Source organism: Carassius carassius, chromosome 38 (assembly GCF_963082965.1).
Source record: "Carassius carassius chromosome 38, fCarCar2.1, whole genome shotgun sequence".
Classification (NCBI taxonomy): Eukaryota; Metazoa; Chordata; class Actinopteri; order Cypriniformes; family Cyprinidae; genus Carassius; species Carassius carassius.
This window is the reverse complement of record NC_081792.1, coordinates 19,023,878-19,048,235: the sequence shown is the minus strand read 5'-3', so window position 1 is coordinate 19,048,235 and position 24,358 is coordinate 19,023,878. Positions and strand designations below refer to the sequence as shown.

Below are 24,358 nucleotides of genomic sequence, written 5' to 3'. Positions count from 1 at the left end.
TGTATGTCTCTCTCTCTCTCTCTGTATATATATATATATATATATATATATATATATATGCTTTCAACAATTAATCGCGATTGTCCCCCTACATAATAAATATACACAGTACACATGCATTATCATGTAAACAAAAACTTTTATTTTGGCTGCGATTATTTGTGGAGTAATAGTTCATTAATTTCTTTGTCCATATATAAAAACTTTATTTAAAATATTTTTTTTAAAATATAATTTATTAGAGTGCAAATAATAAATGTCATCTACATTCTTTTTGTAGTAAAAAGTAGAACATTTATTATTACAATAAAATGTAAAAAAAAAAAAAAAAGAGAAAGTAATTAAATACCCAGAAGATATTTTATTTATTCAAATATCCACAACAATTTGTAAATTTAAAAAAGGAGCAATTCCCTGAAAAATCAATAGAGTTAATAATATGATAGGGTGCTTTTAAAAGTGGTTCATTGAATACATAGGTTGCCTTACATTTTCCTAAATCATTTCTGTTCAAGCTAGTATCTTTTTTACGTAATTGCGAACATTGAAGTGAAGCTGATTCGAGGTGGCTGAGAAAACCTCCAATGCCAGAGCCTTTGTCTCTTCTGATCCATTCCAAAGGGCCCGATAAACTGGTAATGTGTACTTCTGTTTCCCCTGAACGCAAAACATGAAAATCAGTCTTTTAAAACAAAGTCAACCAGTATCTATGCATACCAGCAATCTAATTATTAGTCTAAAGAGCTAAATGTTTAATAAACAGTTGTACAGATTCTAACCTGGCTTGTGAGGAAGTTGCGAATATGTTGGAATCCTGGTTTATGTTGATTCTTTGCAACAATCTGTGCCCATCGCAGTTTCAGCTCGGCATTATTGGACTCAATAATATGCGAGTAGCACTCCTCCAGCTCCTTTATGTGGCCTGTTAATACGGGGATATTGTTTATTTTACAGTCTATCCAAATACAACTTTTACTATATATAAACAAGCTGTAAACACAAAGAAGTATTTGCACCATCTGGAAGTGGTGACTTCTCAAGGATCTTTTCCAAGAAGTAGACAGTCTGGTAGGTCTTCCACAGTTTTATATCAGTTTTACAGATCGATTCCAAGTCTAGGTCATGATTAACCCACATTTCTGCTAACAGTTCTGCTGGTTTCATTAGCTCCTGACCAGCAGAGAGGTCAGGCACATATGGAGGCCAACCTGACACATTGAGCCAGCTGTCAAAATCCAGACCTAACAAAGCAGCCGAGAAGAAACAAAACATAAACTGATGCAAAAGGGAGTCTGACCAAACAGTATGAATTTATCTTTTGCGATTTTATGACAAAGAAATGCTGCTAATGGTCTTTTTCTGCACCCTCGATTTTGTGGACATTCTTCTCTTTCAGGTCTGGGAAAAACTCCAGGTAGAAGTCCAATACGTCCTCTGCCAACACACTTCTGAATTTGAACTTGTCCACATAAGCCTTGAAGAGACAAAATGTAATCAATAATAACATTTCCTCTTCCTTAAATCATCCTGGTGACACATTTTTTAAGTCTTGCAACCCTCGGGTTTGAAAACCACTGGAACATACTGTCAATATACAAGCCTAGGGTTAATACAATTTTTGAAATATATTTATTAATTCTTCTGCTAACCTTGAGGAACGCGTCAAAGCGTGACTGATCTCCTGTGAGGTGGGCCAGGTAGGAAACAAAGCAGAAGCCTTTCTCATAGGGCGTTTCATTGTAGGTATCATCAGGATCGACGCCTGCAGTTAAAAGACTTCATTACTTTTTGCAATAAAAATAACAATGCTATGCGAGAGTGCCATCTATTTTCTGCCAACAATGTCAAATTAAGCAGACGATAATCTAGTGGTGATCTACCTGGTTCAATCTTAACCCGGAGTTTATTGAGAGGATGATCCTCTCCAGTGTTGTCCATGTGTTGACGTAGAAGAGCTTTACCAGTGGCCGCCTCCAGACACGTATAAGCCTCTCCTGAGAATGAAATGGCACTTTTTTTAAATAAATTCTTTATTCGTGAAATATTAAAGGTCAAATAATGTATGTCATACCATACAGCTCCCTGCAAACCCTGCGCTGAGCGTACATGGTGAAGCCCTCGTTCAGCCAGAAATCACTCCAGGTGGCGTTGGTGACGAGGTTTCCAAACCAGCTGTGGCAGATCTCGTGTACAATGACATCAGCGAGAGAACGGTCGCCGGCCAGCAGACATGGTGTGACAAAGGTCAGGCAGGGGTTCTCCATCCCACCGAAAGGGAAGGATGGAGGCATGAACAGCACATCGTATCTAAACAATTACAACAAAACACAAGTCTGTTGTAATGTAATAATTATGTAGTTCACTGAAGCTGTTCAAAAAAGCATAACGCACCTTCCCCAAACGTAGGGTCCAAACAGTTTCTCCCCCACGGACAGGAACTCTTCGATCACATTATCATACTCCTGCTTGGCTGCCTGCAGTAAACAAGGCTCGGTCCAGACGCGTGTCCTGAAAATGAAGTTAAAAGGGTTTATAATAATAGTTTTGAATTCAATGCTTTCTTTATAATATGCTCACACATATAATGTTAGTACAGCACTAAAAGCAAATGTAATTTAGTTTTGACATGAACATTTTCAACAACTGCAGCTTAGCTTGGCCTGGTTAGAGAGTTTGACTCCTAAACCTAGGGTTGTGGGTTCGAATCTCTGGCCGGCAATACCACGACTCAGGTGCCCTTGAGCAAGTCATCAAACCCCCATCTGGTCCCCGGGCGCTGCAGCATAAATGGATTCCCACTGCTCCGGATGTGTGTTCACAGTGTGTGTGTGTGTGTGTGTGTGTGTGTTCACTGCTCTGTGTGTGTGCACTTTGGATGGGTTAAATGCAGAGCATGAATTCTGAGTATGGGTCACCATACTTGGCTGAATGTCACATCACTTTCACTTTCACGAAATGTTGAGTTATTGAAAGCTACTGTTTGTTTTTATAGCACAATTGACTTTTTTTTTATTCCAGAGGAGCAATAAAGACTTTATGAGTTATGATAGAACTTCTTTATGGTCAAATATCTGGGATTTGTTTTTTACCTGGGTCCCACCTCAGCAGACTGCAGGTCCCCTACTGCCAGAGCTACCAGGTAAGCCGGAATGGGACATTCCATGGTGAACGGGAAAGCGCCGTCTGCTTGCCTCTGTTCCCATTTACTAGCGCTCATAACTGCTGTGAATCCATGAGGAACCTGATGATAAGAGTGTGGAACATCAAAGAAAGAAGCTTCTGTGTTTATGAGACAGTTCAAAGTGCAGCGATAAGAAATCAATCGTGTAGGCTGAGCTGGATCTCATCATTCTTGTGCTTCTTTCTTTGTTGAGAATCTGATGTGAGCCTATTGCCGACGATAGTCTCTGAAATTAAATATAAATATTGACCAATAATACATATTAAATATGTTTCAGACCAACCTTGTTTTATAATATATTATTTACTCATGCATTGCAATTATTATATACCCCGTTCAACAGTTTGGGGTCTGTAAATCTGACCGGCCCAAAGGCCTCACCTGAACTGTTGCAGAGTAGGTGCTCTTGACTGCTGGAGTGTCAAAGCAAGGAAAGAAGGAGCGGTTGAGTACAGCCTGGCCTTGAGTAAAAACATAAGGCTTGAGCTTTCCCGCAGTCTGCTCTGGTTCCAGCCAACACACCTATAAGAAGATACATGCGTTTGGTGAGACATTACCTGCACAACAGCCGAGTAAGTGCTCTTTGTCATGGGCGTATGGAAGCCGGGAAACAGGCTGCGGTTCAGGACAGGGAACCCAGATGTGTACAAGAACGGCAGCGTCTTCTCAGCCGTCTGCACTGGGTCCAGCCATGACATCTACAGAGAAGTGATGCACGCTTGCTTGTGTAATAAATGAATGACTCTGGCATTATCAGTGCTGATCTGAAGAACGAAAGTGACTAAAGGGCTGCTTGTAGAGCAGAAGAGAAACCAAAGTATTCTCGTTCCCCTAGGTCTCGTGATAACACGCCAACAAGTTTCAGTTTTGATCACTATAAAATGCCCAGGCTGTTATGAACCGTCAATTTGGGTATTAATATGAATAAAAAATATTAAAAGCAGCTTGCATGCTTACCCCTGGTCCATCAGAAGCTGTATATTTGATTGCAAGTTGAAGTTTGTCATCTGAGTTGAAAGGCGTTGGAAACTTCACGACCAGTGTTGTCCCATAATTGGTGAAGTCTCGAATCAAAAATTCGGCTGTGGTCCAGTCAAGTGAATTATGGCTGAATGTGATCTCATGCACAGACAGTGTTGGATGAATATCCAGCTGTAACTCACTTTGACCGTCCTGAGTGCACTGCAGCTTTATTGTTTCGATACCTGATATGGTTTTCTGCTCAAAATCCACTTTAAGATCGAGATGAAAATGTTCTATTTTAAACTGGCGGAAACTAGAGGAGGTAGCGACGTCTTCGGCTTGGTCTGAATACAGCGTAAATGATTTATCCATTGTACTACTGACCAAAAATATAAAGCTACACCGGCTAACGTCCCACAATCTGTTCCTGCACTCACAAGTGAACCAACCGTGATGAAACAATCTACGGTAAGCGCCGGAAGACTAATCGTTATAGCACGTGGATGGGATTTACGCTATCATTCTCTGCGTTATTGCAGCGCAGTGTTGTTTGTCGTAAAGACATGACAGCTAGCCTGACCAATAAGAAAACACTGTTTCATACATACTGAAATGCTACTACTTAAAAACGATTATGTTATTTATATCCCCCCGAATACCAGCTATGGAGTTTTGTCCTCTGTAGAGGACATTATGTTTTAGCAATTTCTCTCAGACGTTACATGTCACAGTTTTAAAAGTCTGGATGTCCTGTACAGAGCACATTCAGGGCTTTTCAGAGATACTAAATGATTAGATGTTTCACCATGACTCTCCCTCTCCTTGGCCTTTAAAATGGCTGATAATATTTTAGTGATCAAGTGTAACACCCTTATTGAAATATGATAATATTTAGTAATTATAGTTTAAATCTAATTTAAATATATTTCAATATTCCTATTAAATATTAGATATTATGAAAATCCTGCAACTTATTACTTCCATTATTGCACTTATTTGTTCATTCTATGTTGCCACAAAAACACATTAGTATGCAAATTAGATACAATTTATAGATACATTGTATATAATAGAAAAACTCGTTTATAGCCATTTTACACACATTTTGCATAAAGAAAAATGTGTGTGTTTAAATAAATATCTTTCATATATTGTTGAGAATCTTCTTTTGGCTTTTCATGTCTTTTTATAAAATAATAATAAACTCTATTTAAACACTACTTCCGTGGATATGTGAATATGCATTTTCTCGAATATTAAAATGGATACGGAACAGTTTTCCCCATTAAGAAACCATACTACAAGCAAATCTGTATAATATAATGGTTACCCTTTATAATTGCAAGTTTCCGTGTTGTGGCTTTCAAGGATGCTTCTGTGATCATCATGTCACCAGAATCATTGTGAGGTGATTTAACAAGTTTAAAATATTTCAGAAGCTGTTTTATAACACCAATCAGCATTTAATTTGTTTTTATAGCAACCATTTACAGTGAGTCACCATATATACAGGTCACCATAATAACTAATCAGAACGAACATTGATTACATCAAATAGACAAACAATCTTTATTCATAAAACTTTATTTTTCATCTTAGAATCAACACACACTAACCAAATAACATTAAAAACACTTAGTAACAAATTCGATTTTAATTCATCGTACAAAAAATCAAGTTAATCTATAGATAATCTATATATACATATATAAAAACCTATAAAACACTTTTTTTTAAATTGTCTTTCACAGTAATACTCTCATAAATTTTGGGACAAGGCATTTCATAGAAAATGATGACTGTCTTGTCATCCCTATATATTTTAGTTCGATGTTAAAAAAGTCATTACTTTAATCTATCATCCTTTAATCCATCAGATGAATAAATTATTGAATAAATATGGCTGCTGTCAGAAGGGTGTCCATGGTTTTACACCTGGCTGGCAACCTAAGAGTCATCCTCATACATCCTGTCTAGAGTCCTCTGAATGACCCGTTTCTGGGATACCTGGAGGAGCACAACAAGAAGAAAAGTGGTCAGTCCATAGGAAAATTAGTTTGCACTGGTTTCTAGTAACCCTTGACTGTTGATGAAATGAAACTCAGGAGTGACTGCACAATCTGCAGATCTCTGGTGTTGTCTGAAGGTGTCATAAATCTGGACTGGGTTACACAACAGCTGGGTCTTAAATCATGGAGCTCACAGTGTATTCTTACAACCAGAAAGGCCATTATGCAATGGATTAGATTGTATGTGCAGAATATTATCCCATTTTGTCCCAATAATTTCTAAACTACAGATTAACAGTACAGGAGACAAGTGTCTTACTAAAAGTTTCCCAGATAATAAGATATTTGAGTTGTAGTCCAGCTTGAGTCCAGCTGCCTCCGTATTTGAAACACATGTCTCTGGAAATCATTGCATGACATGATAAAGGACATATAATCCCACATATAATCTAAATATCTTCAAAGGGACGATCCGAGACCAAATGACTAAATTAACCAACCAAATGCATCTGAAAGTTTGTGGTTTTCAATTCCTGTGGTTTCTGTAAAATGTAAAAATGAGTGAATATGTGTCATTGCACAACCCAAGTTCCTGATTTTACTTGTATCCTGAAGGCATTCGTAGTTCAACCTAAATTTATTCAGCAGGTAATTTTCAATAATTTGTTAAGTGACTTGTTGGTACATGTATACTGCATTTCTTCGGTGTCTGATTGCACATTTTTGACTGTAGCATAAATCACCTGACTCTCACGCAAATAACACTGTCTGACACCCACATTATGTTTTGAGAAACAGTTTCTGTATGGGAATGATCAAATCAGTAGTTCTCAAATGATGTGTCGCAACTCAAAATAAATGTTCTGATTGGGCCAAATACATCAATGGAGGGAACAAACAATCGTGTCTGAATATGCCTTCTTCCAAACTAGATGGAGGTGAAAAACAGTACATGAACAGAGAGGTATGTCTGAATTCACAGAATTCGATAAAAATAGAGATGACCTATACTACTTCTTATTACTATTCAGTCTGTTAAAATTTTTCCATATTGTTATGCTTACACATAAAATACAAGTTCTTTTTTATGTCATTTTTTAATTGTGTATAACAAACAATTTTGATGCTGTTTTTCAGCACCAAATCTAGGTTCCGAAGAAAACTACTGACATTCAGGAGAACTTCAGTTTACTAGTATTCCAATTAGTAATGGGTTCAAGTGAAAAGCATTAGGGCTTTGGGAATTATGCTTCTGACATCTTAACAAAGGACTTGATGAGTGACACCACAGCATATGCTCAGGTTTACTGATGTATTATTGCCACCTAATGTACGATCAAATTCAATGCCAAACAATAGGAAAAAAAAAAAGTTAACAATTACACCAATCGGTTTCAGCTGGGAATATGCCAGCTATCAAAATGTTGCTTGAGGAGATACTGAAATTGGAGTAAAAAGTGCATTGGCCAAACAAAGTATCTGGCATTCTCTAGAGAAAATAAAGGAGCTAATGGGCCAGGCCGCTATCACCATTTCCTTCCAACCAATCAAGCTTTTGTCCCTGAGAAATGCAATGCTCATATCAAGTTCACACAGTGTAGCCACTGAAAGCTTGAATGGAAATAAACAGCAGAACAGCCTTGACTGCATGTTTTCCCACTAGACTGTTGTGTTAATGGGAAAGTTCATGAGCGCGAGGAATGGGGAAAAGCTTTGTGTGAAGTATTTGTGGCATTTGGAGCAGAGTATGTGAGTAGAATGGAGTATGTAATCACACACCACTCCACAGTTGTAATTGCACCCAGTTCTTTTAAAAAATGTCTTTTTATATAATGATATATTAGGTCAAATCATGTTTGCACAGTTTCTGTACTGTTGTAAGGGTGATGTTATAATTCAGTGGTCTCCATCCCTGCTCCTGGAGATCTACCGTCCTCTAGATTTCAGCGCTAACCCCAATCAAACACACATGAACCAGCTAATCAAGATGTTCAGGGTTATTTGATAATTACAGACAGGAGTGCTGGAGCTGAAGAAGGACGGTAGCTCTCCAGGAGCAGGGTTGGAAATCCCTGATATAATTGTTGTAAATTATGTAAAGTTCCCACGCCACAACTTCAATGTTTTTTTTTTCTTCAGTTGTTTGTGGTTGTTAGATAAAATGTTCATGAATTTACATAGATTTAATTCACAAACAGCAATTTCTAACAATTAAGTATATTTTGGCATAATTAGCATAATAAGAACACATATTAACTATAGAAATGTCCATGACTGTCTTTAAAGGCTCGGACACATGAAGCCAATCCTATGAACTCCAATGACACTTCCAGGAAAGCACTTTTTTAAAATTCCCTGATATTTCCAGTTTATCCATGACCATGGGAAACCTGAAAGACTACACATCTGAGAGGAGAAAGTGACATGCTACCCATCATTAGATTTTATTTCCTTATACTGTATGACAGAGCATCTCTTAATTTTCTTTACATTTCTGTAATTTAAAAAAAATATGTATAATTTTTTTCCACGGTAAATCTGTAGTCATTCATACTCTGTCATCAATTTTCATTTAACATTTTTATTTTTGATCATGTTTCCAACTAAATTTCACAAATTCCATCTTTATTATTTTTGACTGGTAATAAATAGCCTATCACCACTGTAAACCTAAGATACATTTTTTGTTGACATGCAACTGCGTTATCTATTAATGTATGAAATGCTCAAAATGGAGCGGTAACATTCTTTAAATGTGTGAGAACACGGACACTCCTCATACTCACATACGCTACCATTCAAAAGTTAATATTTTATTTCAGCAAGGATGCATTAAATTGGTCCGAAGTGAAAGTAAAGACATTTATAAAGTCACAAAGGATTTGTATTTCAAAGAGAACTTTCTATTAATCAAAGAATTCTGAAAAAATGGTATCATGGTTTCCACAAAAATATTAAGCAGCACAACAATAATTTTCAACACTGACAATAAGAAATGCTTCTTGAGCACTAAATCTGCATATTAGAATGTTTAGCGTAGGATCATGTGATTCAGTGACACTGAAGCCTGGAATAATCCATTGCCATCACTAAATTAGCATTTTTTTTATTGTAATCATATTTAACAATATTATTGTTTTTTTTTATTTGTATTTTTGATCAAGTAAATATAGACTTGTTGAACATTAGAGACTTCTTTAAAAACATCTCTTACAAAACTCTTACAGTCCCCTAAACTTTTGCACTGATTTACAGCATTGTGTTCTAATGTCTCTGGGCAAACATGAACAACAAAATGACAATTATGATTTGTTTGCGGTTTGCTATTGTGCCATTCCCTAAACTTATTCCAACCAAAAGCTCTATTATCTGAACACCACACCTAGAGCCAGCAGTGACCTCACTATGACGCAGCAAGAGCACCAAGCGAAACTTTCCCTGTTCCCAAGGCAGGCCTGGGCACTGTTAACTGATCTGCCTTCCCTGGAAATTCCTCACCCAACAGACTGATATTTGACAGAATGGTGATACAGCTCTATTCTATATCGAAAGCCAAGAAAGTTGCATATTTGGAGCTTTTCTTTTCTCTTTGCAGGTCAATACATTTCCCGCACATTTATTCTGAGTGACTGAGAGGAACAACTATTTACCTGCTGTTCCTGGAAATGTTGGTGCTGGGAAAGCGAAAGTGGGGACTCTTGCCCAGGCGCATTTCGGATGCGGAGCGTGCCCTGCCTGTTTCGGTCCAGCGAGTGCGGTCGGAGTTGGTTGCGCTGGTGCCATGATTTGAGTTCCTCTGACACCACCTGCCGTGGCAGTCCTCTGCTAGGATGGTGAGGACACTCTCTCAGAGAAGGAGCCCGTGACAGTTTCACATGGGCGGGTAACATCCTGCAACTTCGCTGCTGGGAAGGCATAGCCTCGCTATAGTAGTACTCATAGTGACCATTAGAAGAATAAACAGGCATAGGGGCCTGGTGGCTTATGTATGACCTTCCACTGTCCCTTTCCAAGGGGTGACCCCATCCGTCCTCCATGTACCCCCTGGAAAAACTTGGTGAGGACTGGTACTGAGGATTCTTGTAGAAGTGGTTAGGGGAGCATCTTTGTGGTACATGGCTGTCATTAAGACTGGCGTATTGGTATCCGTACTGGGCTTGGTAGGGCCATGGAAGTTCCCCAGGGTGCTCCTGGCAGGGCGAGCTGGAGTAGGACTGTACAGAGTGCTCTGAGTTGCTGTCCTCAGAACTAGAGTAGTACAAAGGGTGTCCTACATTTAGACTTAAAGGAGAGTATTCTGATGGTGTCACCGCATACTCTGTCAGTCGTCTCCTGGGGCCCCTTGAGCGCCCACGTTCCCTCTCAGGAGAATAAGGGTTGGATTCAGTGTTGGAAACTCTGTTATAATGAGAAATGAATCGATTTGTCAAGATTTGAGATGGCCATAATATCCATAAAACATAAAACAATATCCATGATCTGAAGTGTACACTACCAATCAGTGACAAAAGACAGTTAAAATATTATGAACTACAATAAATGTTTTTTTTATTATTATTAATCAAAGAACCGTCAAAACTAAATGTATCTGGGTTTCCAAAAAAAAAACTAAGAAACACAAAATTTTTCAACATTTATAATGATAATAAATGTTTTTTGAACACCAAATCAGAATGATTTTTGAAGGATCATGTGACACTGAAGAATGAAGTAATGGCTGATAAAAATTCAGCTTTGACATCAAAGGAAGTAACATTATAACATGTTAAAACAAAGTTTTTTTTTATTGTAATAATATTTCACAATATTACAGTTTTTATTCTATTTTGATCATAACAATGCATCATATTATATATGAAAAATATATGGGTTATAATTATTTAAAATACTCCTGTTTTCACCTTTTTTAATTTAATTTAACGCAGCCTCAATGCATTAAACATAAGAGACTGCTTTTAAAAATAGGAAGAAGAAAAAACAGTCCGCAAACTTAAGAATGGTAGTGTATATACAAGGTTTGTGAGTAAACGGAGATCAAACCTAAGGGTATGTCTCCTGCGCAGGTGCATCTCTGGAGTGGTAGGTGCGCTGCAGGACTGTGTGTGTTTCAGGGCAGTATGGGTGGGTATTTGCAGTGGTATCCCGGCATCCGCAAGACAAACCTCCAGAGGAGGCAATGTGGGTGTAACAGCAGGACTACTGTGCAGTGAAAAACAAAAACACTTCCTTTTACAATTATAAAGACAAAACCAAAACAGTACAGCTGCAGTTTTATGACGTTCTCTACTGACAACAATACATGTGTTCCATAAATCAGCTTTGAGATGTTTGGCTTAATAGGCATTACAGAAGAGGGGGTGTGGTCATACCCATCCTTAACAATTACTAAACAATGACTTAATGACCAAATGAGTCAAAACTGCTTTTCAAAGGTCACGGATGACATGCCTTTGACATTTAACACCTGCTTTGCACAGTACAAAAAAAAAAAAAATGCATGTACCTGGATTTGATGCTACTAGATCTTTTCTTTTTCTGATAGGGCTGGTCCAAACTACTCTCCTTCCAGGGAGAGTTTTGAATGGGGGCAGGGTCATGCTCTAAGATTGGACTCTGGCATGTGTGCAAGTCCTCCAGAGATTGTTGGGGGGTTTGATGGACAATGGCCTCCAGGGGCCGATAGGAGGGGGCTACAGGTGTATGAGGAGGAGGATTAGAGTTGGTTAGAGGTGAAGGGGGAAGGACTACAGCAGGAGCAGGAGGCTCGGAAGAAAATTCCTCTGAAACACGGATGAGAGAGAGATTATTTAAATTAACAAGGGCAACTGACAAATAAAATGGACATTGCCTTAAAATTTTTTTAAGTAAATAATTCTTATATTATAAATAATTACTAAACAAAATAAGGTCTTTAAATAAATAATATTATACATATATAATATTATTTTAAACTTTTCAAAAAGTTTTCACTTACCCTCATCATGAATAGCCGAGTCTGACAATGAGCTATCATCTGAAGTGCCTTGATGGAAAGACAAGATTTTTAATCAAGCTCATAACTCATTACACAGTACAAAATTGAAAAAGTAAGTGCTCCTATAAATCACTCACATCCTCTCTGTGTGATCATACCAGGGTGTGGTGAGGATCGCCTATGTTCCAGTCGCAGCTTGAACACAGCTTCCTGAAGATCTTTGAGCTTCCTTTCCTCATGCTTGTACTGCTGCAGACGACTCCTCTTCACCGCTTTGCTGAGATGCTCCTCCTGGCACAGTCTCTGGGCCGCCACGTATATCTGCTGCTGGAGAGCCAGATCAGCCTCTACAGAGCTCAGCTCAGAGTCCTGTGTATCATATTCATCAGATTCAAACTTATTTATATGAACTTGATGGGTATCTTAGATGTTTAAAGACTTGGAAACAAGTCGATTGTTATCCAGATCTTTATGATTTCTGAAAATAAAGATTAAGTGCCAGTTCAGGTCATTACCTCAGTTCTATGAAGGATACTTGGCTCATCTAATTTAAAAGAAGCTCCAATGCGCCGGCGAATCTGAGGGGGCTTCTCTGCAGGTAACAGAGGATAGTCTGAGGACAAATGTCCTGTAAGTTCCTGAAGGAGAAGAAGGAACTGATTAGGGATGCATCGATATTACAATTGACTAAACTAAAATGGAATATTTTTAAATTCTACAAGTGAATATTATTTTTCAGATTTGCTAAAGACTGCATTTAACAGTGTCATTAAATTGTTAGTGCTTCTAAATATTAACTTTAAGTGGGCGTTAAAAGATGCCAAACATAATGTAAAAATAGTGGAAATGAGCAGCATTGTTACATATACAATATAAATCATGAAAATCAGCTGATATTTAAGACTGGCATTAACTTTTTGTGGTGGTCAAGATCTGTAATTTGTCAGTGTAATTTGTAAGTATAATTATGCTAATTACATAGTCAGGTAATTAAGTCACAAGCAAGTTATCACGAACAGGCCTTTAACCAGAATTCCTGTTTCTCCAGTATGAAACCTTTCAGCCAGTTGGGACAAGTTACAGCTTTCAACCGCTACATTATGCAAGACTGTTGTTGAAAGTTTCGGTTCTTGCCTAAGCCGTACTGAGAGCCCTACCTGCTAAACTAAACCAGCCGTCTATTTTCTCCAAATCCATGCCAGCATACGTTTAGATACAGTTCTCTTTGAGACAAAAAACTCGGGCCTACATATCCTTAAAAAGCCACAATAGAGGTGAAGCCCATCAAAAACAGATGATACACACACTGGCATGACTTAAGACTTATTGTGACACACAACACCTGGACATGTCACAGCAAGTGACTCCAACAGGAAACAATGATGCATTTCTGAGACTTAACAGCTTATCCGGAGGACTTCTAGTTCACAAAGCCTCTGGGTCTGAAGATGATAAACCTTTGGGTGACTTGTGCACTCAGTCATTGGCATACTTTATTAAATATATATTATATTAAATACTCCTGTTGTGCTCTTGAGAGAGGTGGGAATGTTCTGATTAATGACTTAAACAATCTTTAAGCATCCTGCAGCATTTGACATGCCTTCTGAAGTTATTTTGGGTGGAAAAAACTTCAAAAACATGATGGTATCAGCATGCAGTGGAAGTCCCCTCTATTTCCCATGTGAAAACTTCTTTATCTCTTCTTAGGAATATTTTGGTGGATCAGGATGTGTTCATGAGTGAGAACGGTGACTCACGGCTTCTCTGATGCAGAGTTTCTTGAGCTCCAGTAAGCACATCTTCAGCCTGTCCTCCAGAGCTTGCTGCTTGAGTTTCATGACCCGAGTGTGAGTGTTCACATCTTTCATCACTGTGGCGGGGCTGTCAGGCCCTACAACACAGAAACCACACCACGATGACGAGCAGATAACAGAAAATCAGCAACTATATAAAGTACTGGTCTTTGCTTCAATATTAGTATAGTCAATATAGACTATATAACTCTAAATGTTGTCTACTCTAAATCATAACCAAATTATGATATAATATCATTGCAAAAAATCCAAATGATGCTAATTTCTAATCACCTTTTGAGCGAGGGCATATCTTAAACTGGTGTAGGCTTTCAGGAAACAAATACCATCAACACCTATGATATGATCAAAAATGAAAATGAAGACTATGACTGGTGGTTTGAGTCACTGAAAATGGCTAAATGAGTGACAACAAAGAATTTATGTCTTCTGTATCTGGTAACTGGAAACAAATACCTCTGGCATGCCTGGAGATCTTATTTACTGAATTCTTAAACATACATTTCCAATCAATCATGTGACAGCACACAAAGAAATAACTAAGCAATGACAAAAAACGCACAGATTTGTTTTTTATTATTAAGTCTAAATTACATTCCTTTGTCAGAAAAAGACAAAAAACAACCTGGTATAGAGTAGTTGCTTCCAATTCAACTTTTTTACACAATTACAGGTGTAATGTACATAATAAAAAAAGAAAAAAGAAACATCCATTACATACATTTTCAAATGTACGGAGCCCCGCACATGACATGCAGGAAAAAATATTAGACTAAATCGTGTGCACGATTTACTAATTAGTTCCCTCAATGTACTAAAACGTGCCCACGATTACTATTGCGTTCCCTCGATTTACTATTTAGTTCACTCGATTTATAAATTGTGCGCACGATTTACTAATTCATTCCCTCGATTTGCTAAATCGTGTGCACAATTTATTTATTTTTTCTTGCATGTCATGTGACGGTGCTCCGTACAAATGTATGTAAAAATTACACTACTGTTAAAAATGTGGTCATGCTTACCAAGGCTGCATTTATTTGATCAAAAATACCGTAAAAAATAAAATATTCGTACAAAATAAAACATTCTTACAATTGAATGTTAGATGTTTTTAATGTTAGATTCAGAAATGTAATTTTTCAGCAGCCGTTATTTTCAGCAGCTAGAAGTGTCACATGATCTTTCAGAAATCATTCTGACACAAAGGTGAGTAAATGATGATAATCATCATTTTCATTTCATTATCATTTTTGGGTGAACTCTTTATCTCTTTAAGCTCACAACCACATGCTATATTATACAACATGCATCATATCATTATACAGGCAAGGTGTAAGAGGCTGAACCTACCAGAATGCAGAATAACCCCACTATCAGTATCACTGATCTCCTCTTTTCCTTCCATGACGGCCGGTCAAGTGGTCTTTGAAGTGAAAGCCTTGGTTTTCTCTTACTTTACGAGTTCCTAAAAAGTAAATACAACTTTTATCACACTCACCAGAGACCAATTTAGCTGTTCAAGCCAAAGTGAACAAAAACTTGTCTCGTGGAACCACTCAGTCCTTCAGCTGTGACGGGTCTCCTGACCCAGAGCAACAAGGGTCAGAGCGGATTCCGGTAAACAATAGTTTTCACAGGGCCACTAAAAATCACAGTCTAACTATGGCTCTCAGTTATGCACCGTCAGCAGGAGCTCAGGGTGAGCTTTAACTAAGAGCCTATTCAAGTAAGTGCTCTTCCTTTAAACATCCAGGAGGAACAAGGCTGTGCTGTGCTTATATTACAACACTGGAATGTTCCCAACAGAAGAGGTTAATGAAGTGGGCTGCTATGCCTCATTGCACTCACTTGTAATTAATTAACCTTGATTCACTTCTACATAAGTTTCTCTGACTACTTATAGTTAAAAGGAATGGTGATTAGCTACTGACTGGTTTTCACATCAACTATAATAACATTTATGGCAAATGCTTTTATATATTTACATATGTATACTTGTGTATATATAGTAACCTAAAAGTAACCAAAAATGGTAACAACTAAATGAAATATATATGTTAATTTGTGTTACAAATTGTTTGTGAATAGATAAGATCCCTAAAGTTGCAAAGACTAAAGTCTCAAACCCAAAGAGATATTCTTTATAAAATTGAAGACTTGTCCACACCCTCCTAAAACACCTCGTCTAAACATGCCCCCACATGTCTACATCACTGTGTGGGAAGATTTGCATAATCAAAGTACACGCAAAAAATGAAGGAGTAACTTAGATTCTTCTGAATCGCTTTAGTATTGTTGCCACTGTCATATTGTGGAGGTACTGTGTTTCGTTGTGAAACCTCTTTTGGTCTTCCAAAAGAGGACACGACTAGAAATCAGTGGTTAAGTTTTATTTACAACACTGTTCCAGAACAGTTTAACCGAAATTTTGTGTAAAACGCATTTTACGGAGGACTGTTTCCTGAACCTGGGAGAGTACAAGGCCGGCTGTTCACAAAGGCTATTTCTATAAAGTTGGGCAATTTCAACTTTGCAAGGACAGTTTGGTGCTTCTGACTCACAGACTGTAAGTACGTTTTCATATTTAAAGACTTTGCCACTGATGATTCAAACATGAGTTCTGAGCTGTGTAGAGTAATGCTTGTTGTTGTCGTTTCTCCAATCACAAATGCAGACATGGTTTTTTGTTTATGCAGCGCTCGCCAATCACTTTACAGCTCGCTTTTCAGAACGATGAGGTTTGTAAAAACGTTTCAGAAAGGCAGGGCATAGATGAGCAACAATAATGTACAGTATGTGGAAAAGAATGCGTTTTTTGAACCTTAAACACTAACCAAAAACACAAAATAAATGTTCTTTTTAGCAACGTCACATGACCTCTTTAAAATCTCCTTATAGTCAAAAACAACTCATATATATCTTTGAGGCATTTCCCAACAATATGTGCCATCATAGTGCCAAAGTCCAGACTCCTGCCAGCTTATGACACATATGTACTGTGGTGTATTACAAATCCAAGAGTCTCACTGGCTTCCTGTCAGTATGTCAAAATGTTATTCTACGTCATGATGTCAATTTCCTGAGTAAGCTGTGAATATCTACAGCAGGGACAATGACTAACAGATGTTAGATATGTGATCTATAATTAGTCAGCAGTTGGTTTACTGTCAGTGTGTTACAGCTGTGATTTTATTACTTTGAAACTGCAGAAATCTGACAGTCTCTCACTCACTAATAGTGCAACTGGGTCAATCATTCTCGTTATCACAATCTTTAAAGAGATATAACACAAAGAAATAACCTCATGTTAATAAGGTTTTATTATAATTAATGTTAACAGTTCTACCAGCAGTAATGAATAAAATATTAAATCCTAACCAGTAGTTGATATGTTTATGTTGGGAATCAATTTTTAATTACAGTTTTAGTTCTGCATTTTATTATTAGTAATATTATTTAAATATAAATTTTGCTTTGGGCTATAACTTTCAAGTTAACATTTCTTAATTTGAGAATAAATGGCTTTAAATAATTGGTGTAATTTTTCAGTAGACTCAATATTAAAGAACCGATAACTGACCAATTAGAAAAATCAGTCAACCCGATGCAGATATTAAAACACACTAAACTGACCCACAGAAATGTTGCTTGTTAGAATTACAACTGACATATCACACAACCAGTGAGAACATTCTCTAAACAACAAAAAGAGAATACAAGACAACTGTGTATGAAAGCATTTAGCTGAGCTTTCATGATACCATATACGATAAACTGCAGTCATTATTACATAAAAGTACTCACATATTGTAAAACACTGATTTCCTTTAAAGTATGAGTGTATCCAGCAAACAAAATCAGTTGATTTCCCTGAGATGTCTAGCTCCACACTGCACTCTAACTCTGGATGAACACCGGTAGGAGTTCGTACTGTAAAAATGAACCTGGGCGCGTCTTGTGCATACCTCTTGTATCCGTGTGTGAGAGATATCACAACGTCACACCTCTTGTACACACTTGACGAAGGCTATAACTCCCCCTGTTTTCTTTATTATCAGAATGTGCACACACACGTATGTAGCAAGTGATGAAATCACATCATAAAAGTGTTTAAGTCTAAACATTGTAAATCTTGGACTCAAAGTGTAATTCAGACTTGGAAAAAAAACACAATTGGCTTTCCATACTTTAAATAGTTAAATAAAGTTAGTTATTCTAAAAACCAGGGTTAACAAAATCCTGGGTTATATTGCTTCACATTTCACACTGCTCATACTTTACACAAAGTTTTCCTCTTTACTCCATTTCATGTGTTTTCTGTCACTTTTATTTTTCCACTCAAACACTGAAATGACTGTTTATATAAAAAAAGAACAGGGTTTCATAACCCCACGAAAAAAAAAAAAACCTTTGGATAACCCTGCTTCTTATTATTGAAATGCTTAAGAATATGATCATATGAACTTAAGAAGTTTATGCAGTTCAAATGTTGTTATTAAAGCAAAAGGGCGAAATAAAAGGGTGATATGCATTTACATTTTTTGGTTTAACTTTTCATACTAATTGGTATGCTTAGGCCTTCACAGGTCTGTGTTTTAAGGAGATCCTGCTGCCGCCTAATGGAGACACTTAGACCAACACCATTTTTAAACCATTTGCCTATACTTTACTTTTTTTTCCTCAGAGTACTGGTGTCCCAGATTACCCCAATTTACCATTTACATTTAACTGATTCAAAGATATAACACCAAACAAGCAAGCAAAGCAAGCAAACAATCTCCTTGTTCAATGACACTTTTAACAGTACTGTAACGCAAATGCTGTTGTCACACTACAGTTACCTCAGAGAGGCAATGTGTAGACAATCATTCCACTCTAACATTCTGACCCAATAGGAAACCAACCCACACACAGATGTCAGGGGAAGGCTTTTCTAGAGTACTGTGGGATACGCTGCACCTGCTGCTCTCATGCACCATTCACATACATTCAGGATCCTTGTTCTCACACTGGCTCTCCAAGAATGCCAGTTAAACGCCTATAGGAGTCACCACAGCTGCCAGACGGGATAGTATCCTATCACCCAAGCAAACACGACTGCATGTGATATACCAGTATCTGGTTTCACAACTAGTCTACACAATTACTCTGTATCAAAAACAAATCTGGCTACCGCTTATAACAAAATACTAGGAATGGATTGGTCACTTTGCACATTTGACTACTCTAACATAAATTTACATTTATCAAAGCTATAAGCATTTTAATTTTTATAGGAAACAAAAAAAACTTTGAATCTTTGCTTCACTTTTGCTTATAGTCACTTGATTTTGATCAGTAGCTATGTTTGTATGCACCCAAATTATACATTTATAATATTAACCAATCTGACTGACCCTAAACCAAATAAAACTTTGATCAGATTTAAAAGGGTGGTGTACAACTAAAATTATCCAATCAACAGGATAAAATTAAACATGTAAATGCTTGAATTTGACTACTTTCCAAATTTGATTCAAAAATACCTTGCACAGTGCTGTGGCACATATGTTCACAAACGTTTCACATCATATGATTTTTTCCCCTCTTAGGCCCTAATTTGTATATCTTGACACGAAACCAGGATAACATAATTGCAACAGGGTTCAATTAGCCTTTCGCCGGCCCCTCCCCCAAAACGGCCATTGTCCATAGCATCATAGCAACCGTTACTATGTGAGGCAGTTCCGACAAACTTTGACTCCAAGCAAGATGGTGAATCGGTGCGCCCACGGCGTTTGTAAATCGGACACTAGAATAGAGCTGTAATCGGGCCTTAAAATTTAGGCCCGACAGGACCCGAGCCAGACAGATTTCGGCTCGAGCCAGACAAGTACATTTTGATTGACAGCTTTTTAAAAGCCCGAATCCGTTTACAGCCCGACATTATTCAAATGTACGCACACACACAGCTCTTTTGCCTTTTGTCAAGAATGAGTCATTTATACATGTTTTAACATAATTTTTACATGACTAACGTAATAGGCCACTTGGAAGTTTGAACAAAGAAATAAAATAAGTCCTCTGTGACATCGTAACATCTCAGAACTCTAAATAGCCCTAGGTATAGACTCATTTAGCCTATAAATAGGCCAACGCACCAAAAAAAACGAGTCTTTCTTATAAATTTATAAATCTTACAAAAAAGGTCACTGACACGCACGGGTATACCTCTTCCCATCATAGCAATCTGTCGCGCTGGTCGTGTTTGACCATTTGTTTGTCGGAAGTAGCAACAGTAACTAAGGGGGGCGGGGCTCGGCGAAAGGCTAATTGGGATCATGGCAGCTTTTTAAAAGGGATACATGTTTTCAAGATTCAAAAACATACAAAACACCATTACAGTATCATAAAGTGGTTGATTAGACTCATGAGCTACTGTATATGTCAAGTCTTCTGAGTCAATTTCTGAGTCCAAAATAGAAATAAAGTCATATGGGTTTAGAACAACATAAGGGTTTGAGAAATGATAGCAGAACGCAGAAATCACTACTTGCCTTTGCCTAACATAACCATGGGCTGGGCTCCACAAACACTGAATTGAGGACTGGACTCTGAACTGACCAGATTTAGCCACAAGACTTAATTAGGAGGCAATTGAGTTTTCTGGATCATGTTATTTGTGTCAAAATAAATCCCAAAGGGACTTCCTTGCTAGGAGGAGTTACTGTAGGCCCAAGTGTTCTATTTCAAACAAATCAGGCAAACACAACTGATATTAAGTAGGGAACTTTCTGAGAACTGCTTTTAAGGACAGTAAACGCACAAATGGTGATTTAAAAAAAAAAAGAACAGTTCATTAGTGTTTGTTTAACTAGTGGGATGACACTAATTAGTCAATTCTAGGATAGTTTTTTTTAAATCTTCCTGTAGCTTTATTAAGAAAGCTAGTTAAAATCCTTTGCTGTAAAAAATGTTTCTTGGGTCATGTCAAAAGTGCATGTGAAGTTATGTAGCAATAAAGTCTGCAAGGGCAGCAATGGGTCACAAATCTAAACTAGCAAATTGATCAAGACAGCTGTGATAGAATATATGAACTGTTTATTTAGTACAACACCCACTGGATTTCTATAGGATTAGCTGTCTATAAGTTGATATTGTATAGAAGCCTGTAGATTCATATCTCTCCTGTTCCCGGGGATGTGGGATATGTCGGATTAGCATGTATGGGAGTTGGAGAGGGTTTTATTATTGTGGGGATCTCCCCCATCCTGCCCATTCAGACAGGGAGCTCAGGCATGCTGGGAACATCAGTGAACTGTGACAGTCACATATTAACCTTTACTTAGGACCTGTCTACACCAGACACACAAATAAATAAATAAAATAAAATAAAAATTATGAGAAGGAAAAGGTCATTTGCATGATACTGAATCTTTTGCCATTACATACAAGGGAAAATAGACTGTCAAAACATTACTAAGATTATACACATACACTATTTTAAAAGTCTGGGATCTGTAAGATTTTTTAAATGCTTTTGAAAGAAATCTCTTTAGGCACCAAAGGTACATTTATTTTATCAAAATTACAGTAGACTTAAGTACAGTATTTAGCCTTAATAGGAATAGGAAGGGCCTCAAATTTGATCTTAACTATACACTCCGTGCATCGATGTCAGTAATAGTGACTTGTAATTACTTCAAACTAGTATCCATAGTATGACACTAGATAATTAAAGCTTTGGTGTGTGAAACTGAGAAGGAAAAAGGCCTATGAACACCAACACCGCACCCTGGCATTTGGTAGTTGTGTGGCCACAAGGCACCCTTTTGGGAAAAAGAGGGTGTAAAGTTGAAATTGGTTTCAAGTGAGCCAAAGCACAGCAGGATTCTCTGATGTGGACTGACATGTCATGCCCTGTACCACCAGCACTGCAGAGTGGTACGAATCCCTCAGACTGCAAACCCTAAAAGTACTTCCCCTCCGTATATTCATTACATCTGCGGCAAGACTCGGCAAATAAAATGGACCTCACATATCCTGGCTTAACTCACTCTGTTCCACTCAGTGGTATGTATGCTAGTGGAAAATGTTTGTGGCTAATTCACCCATTTGAATATAATCATTATAATAGGCAAATAGCAGAATAATATCAGAAAAAGTATTTGAGGAGCACAATAAAGGGATATTCCCTCTTTAATCAATACCACTTGTGCCATTATGTTGATTACTACAACATTTTTGAGTTTCCCTCCTCTTATCTTTAAAGTGGTCATATTATGCTTTTTCACTTTTTAAATTTTAGTCAGTGTCTAGTGTTTATGTTTGGGCATAAAAATATCTACAAAATTACAAATCTCAAAGTCCACTCCAAAGGGAGATATTTTGTTAAAAAAAAAAAAACCTTTTTAAGAACTACAACGAACGGCTCGTTTGGACTACAGCATTTTTGTCTAGATCAATTCTTACAACAAGTACGACATGACGTAACTGGGCGCCGGCAGTGTGCGTACACTCATAAAAATATATGTTGTTCGATTTTTAAAGACGTGGTTCGACGTGACTCGTCTGGTGTGCGACTGGGGCAGCATTGTATTAATGTTTTTTATCTATTACTCAAGAAAACAATATATTGTTTTAAACGTCCTTTCTTTATCCAAGAGGACGTGCAGTGTTTCTCTGAAATCAGTGTGTTATGGTTACATATGGCTTTAGTTGGTTCCTGTTTAGTCTTTGTGTCAAACACAGGACAGTAGATAGATATTTTGCATATGTGACTGTGTAACAGTAACACAGTTTAATAAAAGGCTTTTTATTACTAAATCCTTCAGCTTTACAAGTGCTCAATGATGCTGGCTGTATTAGTTTATAAGAAAGGAAATAACTCACTTTTCAAGACTGACTGTTTTGACTTGTATTACTCTAGACATCTTACAGTTCAATATATTTTGTATGGAAAGGAAGGTACAGTACAGTAATCACTGTATGTTGAAATATGTAATTTGGTAGAAATTAGAATAACACAACACAACACAAATTAAGTCAAATCCAATATAATGCATTGCCGCACAAGTGGATGAAATAGAAACATCACTACAGCGCCTGTCATTGTTTTAGGCCACATCCAGAGGTGCTAATGAGAGCCTTAAAACTGAGCTGTCAGCAGCAAACAATACACACACGCTGCTTGGCTCCGGCTTGGCCGACCCTGGCTCTGAACCAACAAAGCCACAGATTCCAGGGCTATTCACGTTCAGTGGTCTACACACCTCCCTCATATGCCAGCCCACTCAAATCATCCTTGATGCTCTGAATCACACTGATCACTGGATTCCACAGCACTACTCAAGGACAAATAATTCAGTTGTGTTTCTTACAATAATATCCACCTTTAGACAATGAAACAATATAATCATGTGATTCTCACACTGCAGCTAAAATACCTGTGAAGGTTTCTTTCCTCCTTGGGTTCTAAACAAAGCTTTACAACTTCTCTACTCTGTCCATAGAATACTATACTTCCATATAAACAACAATCGCAAGAGCTGACTAACTTCACACTTTAAAAATGTTTTCATCAGTATAACATGTTCCCATCCATTCTGCATTTCACAATACAATATAATTTTTGTCATTTCTACTTAACTGTTTAATAAGAGTTTAAAACTGGATTTTCTTAGTTACTAAATAAATTCAAAGAGGCCAAAGAGTTTACATACGATTAAGCATGCAGATATGTTTCAGATAAACTTCTGCAGTGATAGTTTTGACACAAGGTCTGCATTTGTCATCGTTGCAAAATTCGAATCTGTATATTTTGCGACATTTTCTAGAACAATTCAAATAGGAGAATGTAATGTTACTTTGTTCAATTTCGTTCAGCGTACGCTGCCTTAAAACTACATAAAAGTAGGCTAAATATATAGAGTATAAGTTTTCTTTATATATGTCTAACTTTGAATAGGTGAAAATAGTTAATACTTGCAAAACTTGGGATGAAGTGGCTATGCTGTATAAAAGGTGGTGAGCTTTGTTAGTTAAGCCTATGTGTAGGTATTATCGATTAAGGAAAATATTACCATACCTTTTGTCGTCATAACAGGAAAACCGATTGTCGTCAAATCTTTGTGCAATGCATTATCATGGGATATTATTTAACCACGCTTTCTCCTGTGCCGCATTCCAAATTGATGGAAGCGAGATTCTGAAGAATGGACGATACCAAACCACGCGATCTAAAAATGTTGGTCCTCACGTAGATTATCGTCGATGGTTCTGACAATAAAAATAACCTTTAAAAGAAATTCATAAAGTAGTGAAATTAACATGAGACGAAGAAGTGGGAGACCTGTATTTTTATTCTTTATAATTTTACAACAGCACTTTTATGGAAACTTAAAACCATATCCCCCATGTCACAATGGTACGG

At 37.4% G+C, this 24,358-nt stretch overlaps 2 protein-coding genes across 3 annotated transcripts; both read right to left on the bottom strand.

Annotated features, from left to right (window-relative positions):
* Nucleotides 1-341: 341 nt before the first annotated feature.
* On the bottom strand, nucleotides 342-4,633 carry rnpep (arginyl aminopeptidase (aminopeptidase B)). Of its 2 annotated transcripts, none has more exons than XM_059529513.1 (11): nucleotides 4,139-4,633; nucleotides 3,563-3,703; nucleotides 3,090-3,241; nucleotides 2,392-2,508; nucleotides 2,072-2,307; nucleotides 1,881-1,994; nucleotides 1,650-1,762; nucleotides 1,366-1,474; nucleotides 1,017-1,241; nucleotides 780-922; nucleotides 342-657 (listed from the first exon to the last, which is right to left on the bottom strand). In XM_059529513.1, exons 1-11 carry the CDS (start codon nucleotides 4,514-4,516, stop codon nucleotides 511-513), a joined length of 1,875 nt encoding a protein of 624 aa, XP_059385496.1. In that variant the 5' UTR covers nucleotides 4,517-4,633; the 3' UTR covers nucleotides 342-510. The 2 variants fall into 2 exon arrangements, with proteins under 2 accessions (XP_059385496.1, XP_059385497.1); XM_059529514.1 differs by lacking the exon at nucleotides 3,563-3,703 and adding an exon at nucleotides 3,739-3,879 and having other exon boundaries at nucleotides 4,139-4,628.
* Nucleotides 4,634-5,730: 1,097 nt separating this feature from the next.
* LOC132119485 (innate immunity activator protein-like) lies at nucleotides 5,731-24,172 on the bottom strand. Its single transcript, XM_059529512.1, has 10 exons — nucleotides 24,014-24,172; nucleotides 15,298-15,412; nucleotides 13,888-14,021; nucleotides 12,643-12,765; nucleotides 12,265-12,496; nucleotides 12,128-12,175; nucleotides 11,657-11,933; nucleotides 11,194-11,349; nucleotides 9,804-10,551; nucleotides 5,731-6,151 (listed from the first exon to the last, which is right to left on the bottom strand). The coding sequence occupies exons 2-10, from the start codon at nucleotides 15,350-15,352 to the stop codon at nucleotides 6,092-6,094; spliced, it is 1,833 nt and encodes a 610-aa protein (XP_059385495.1). The 5' UTR covers nucleotides 15,353-15,412; nucleotides 24,014-24,172; the 3' UTR covers nucleotides 5,731-6,091.
* Nucleotides 24,173-24,358: the final 186 nt, after the last annotated feature.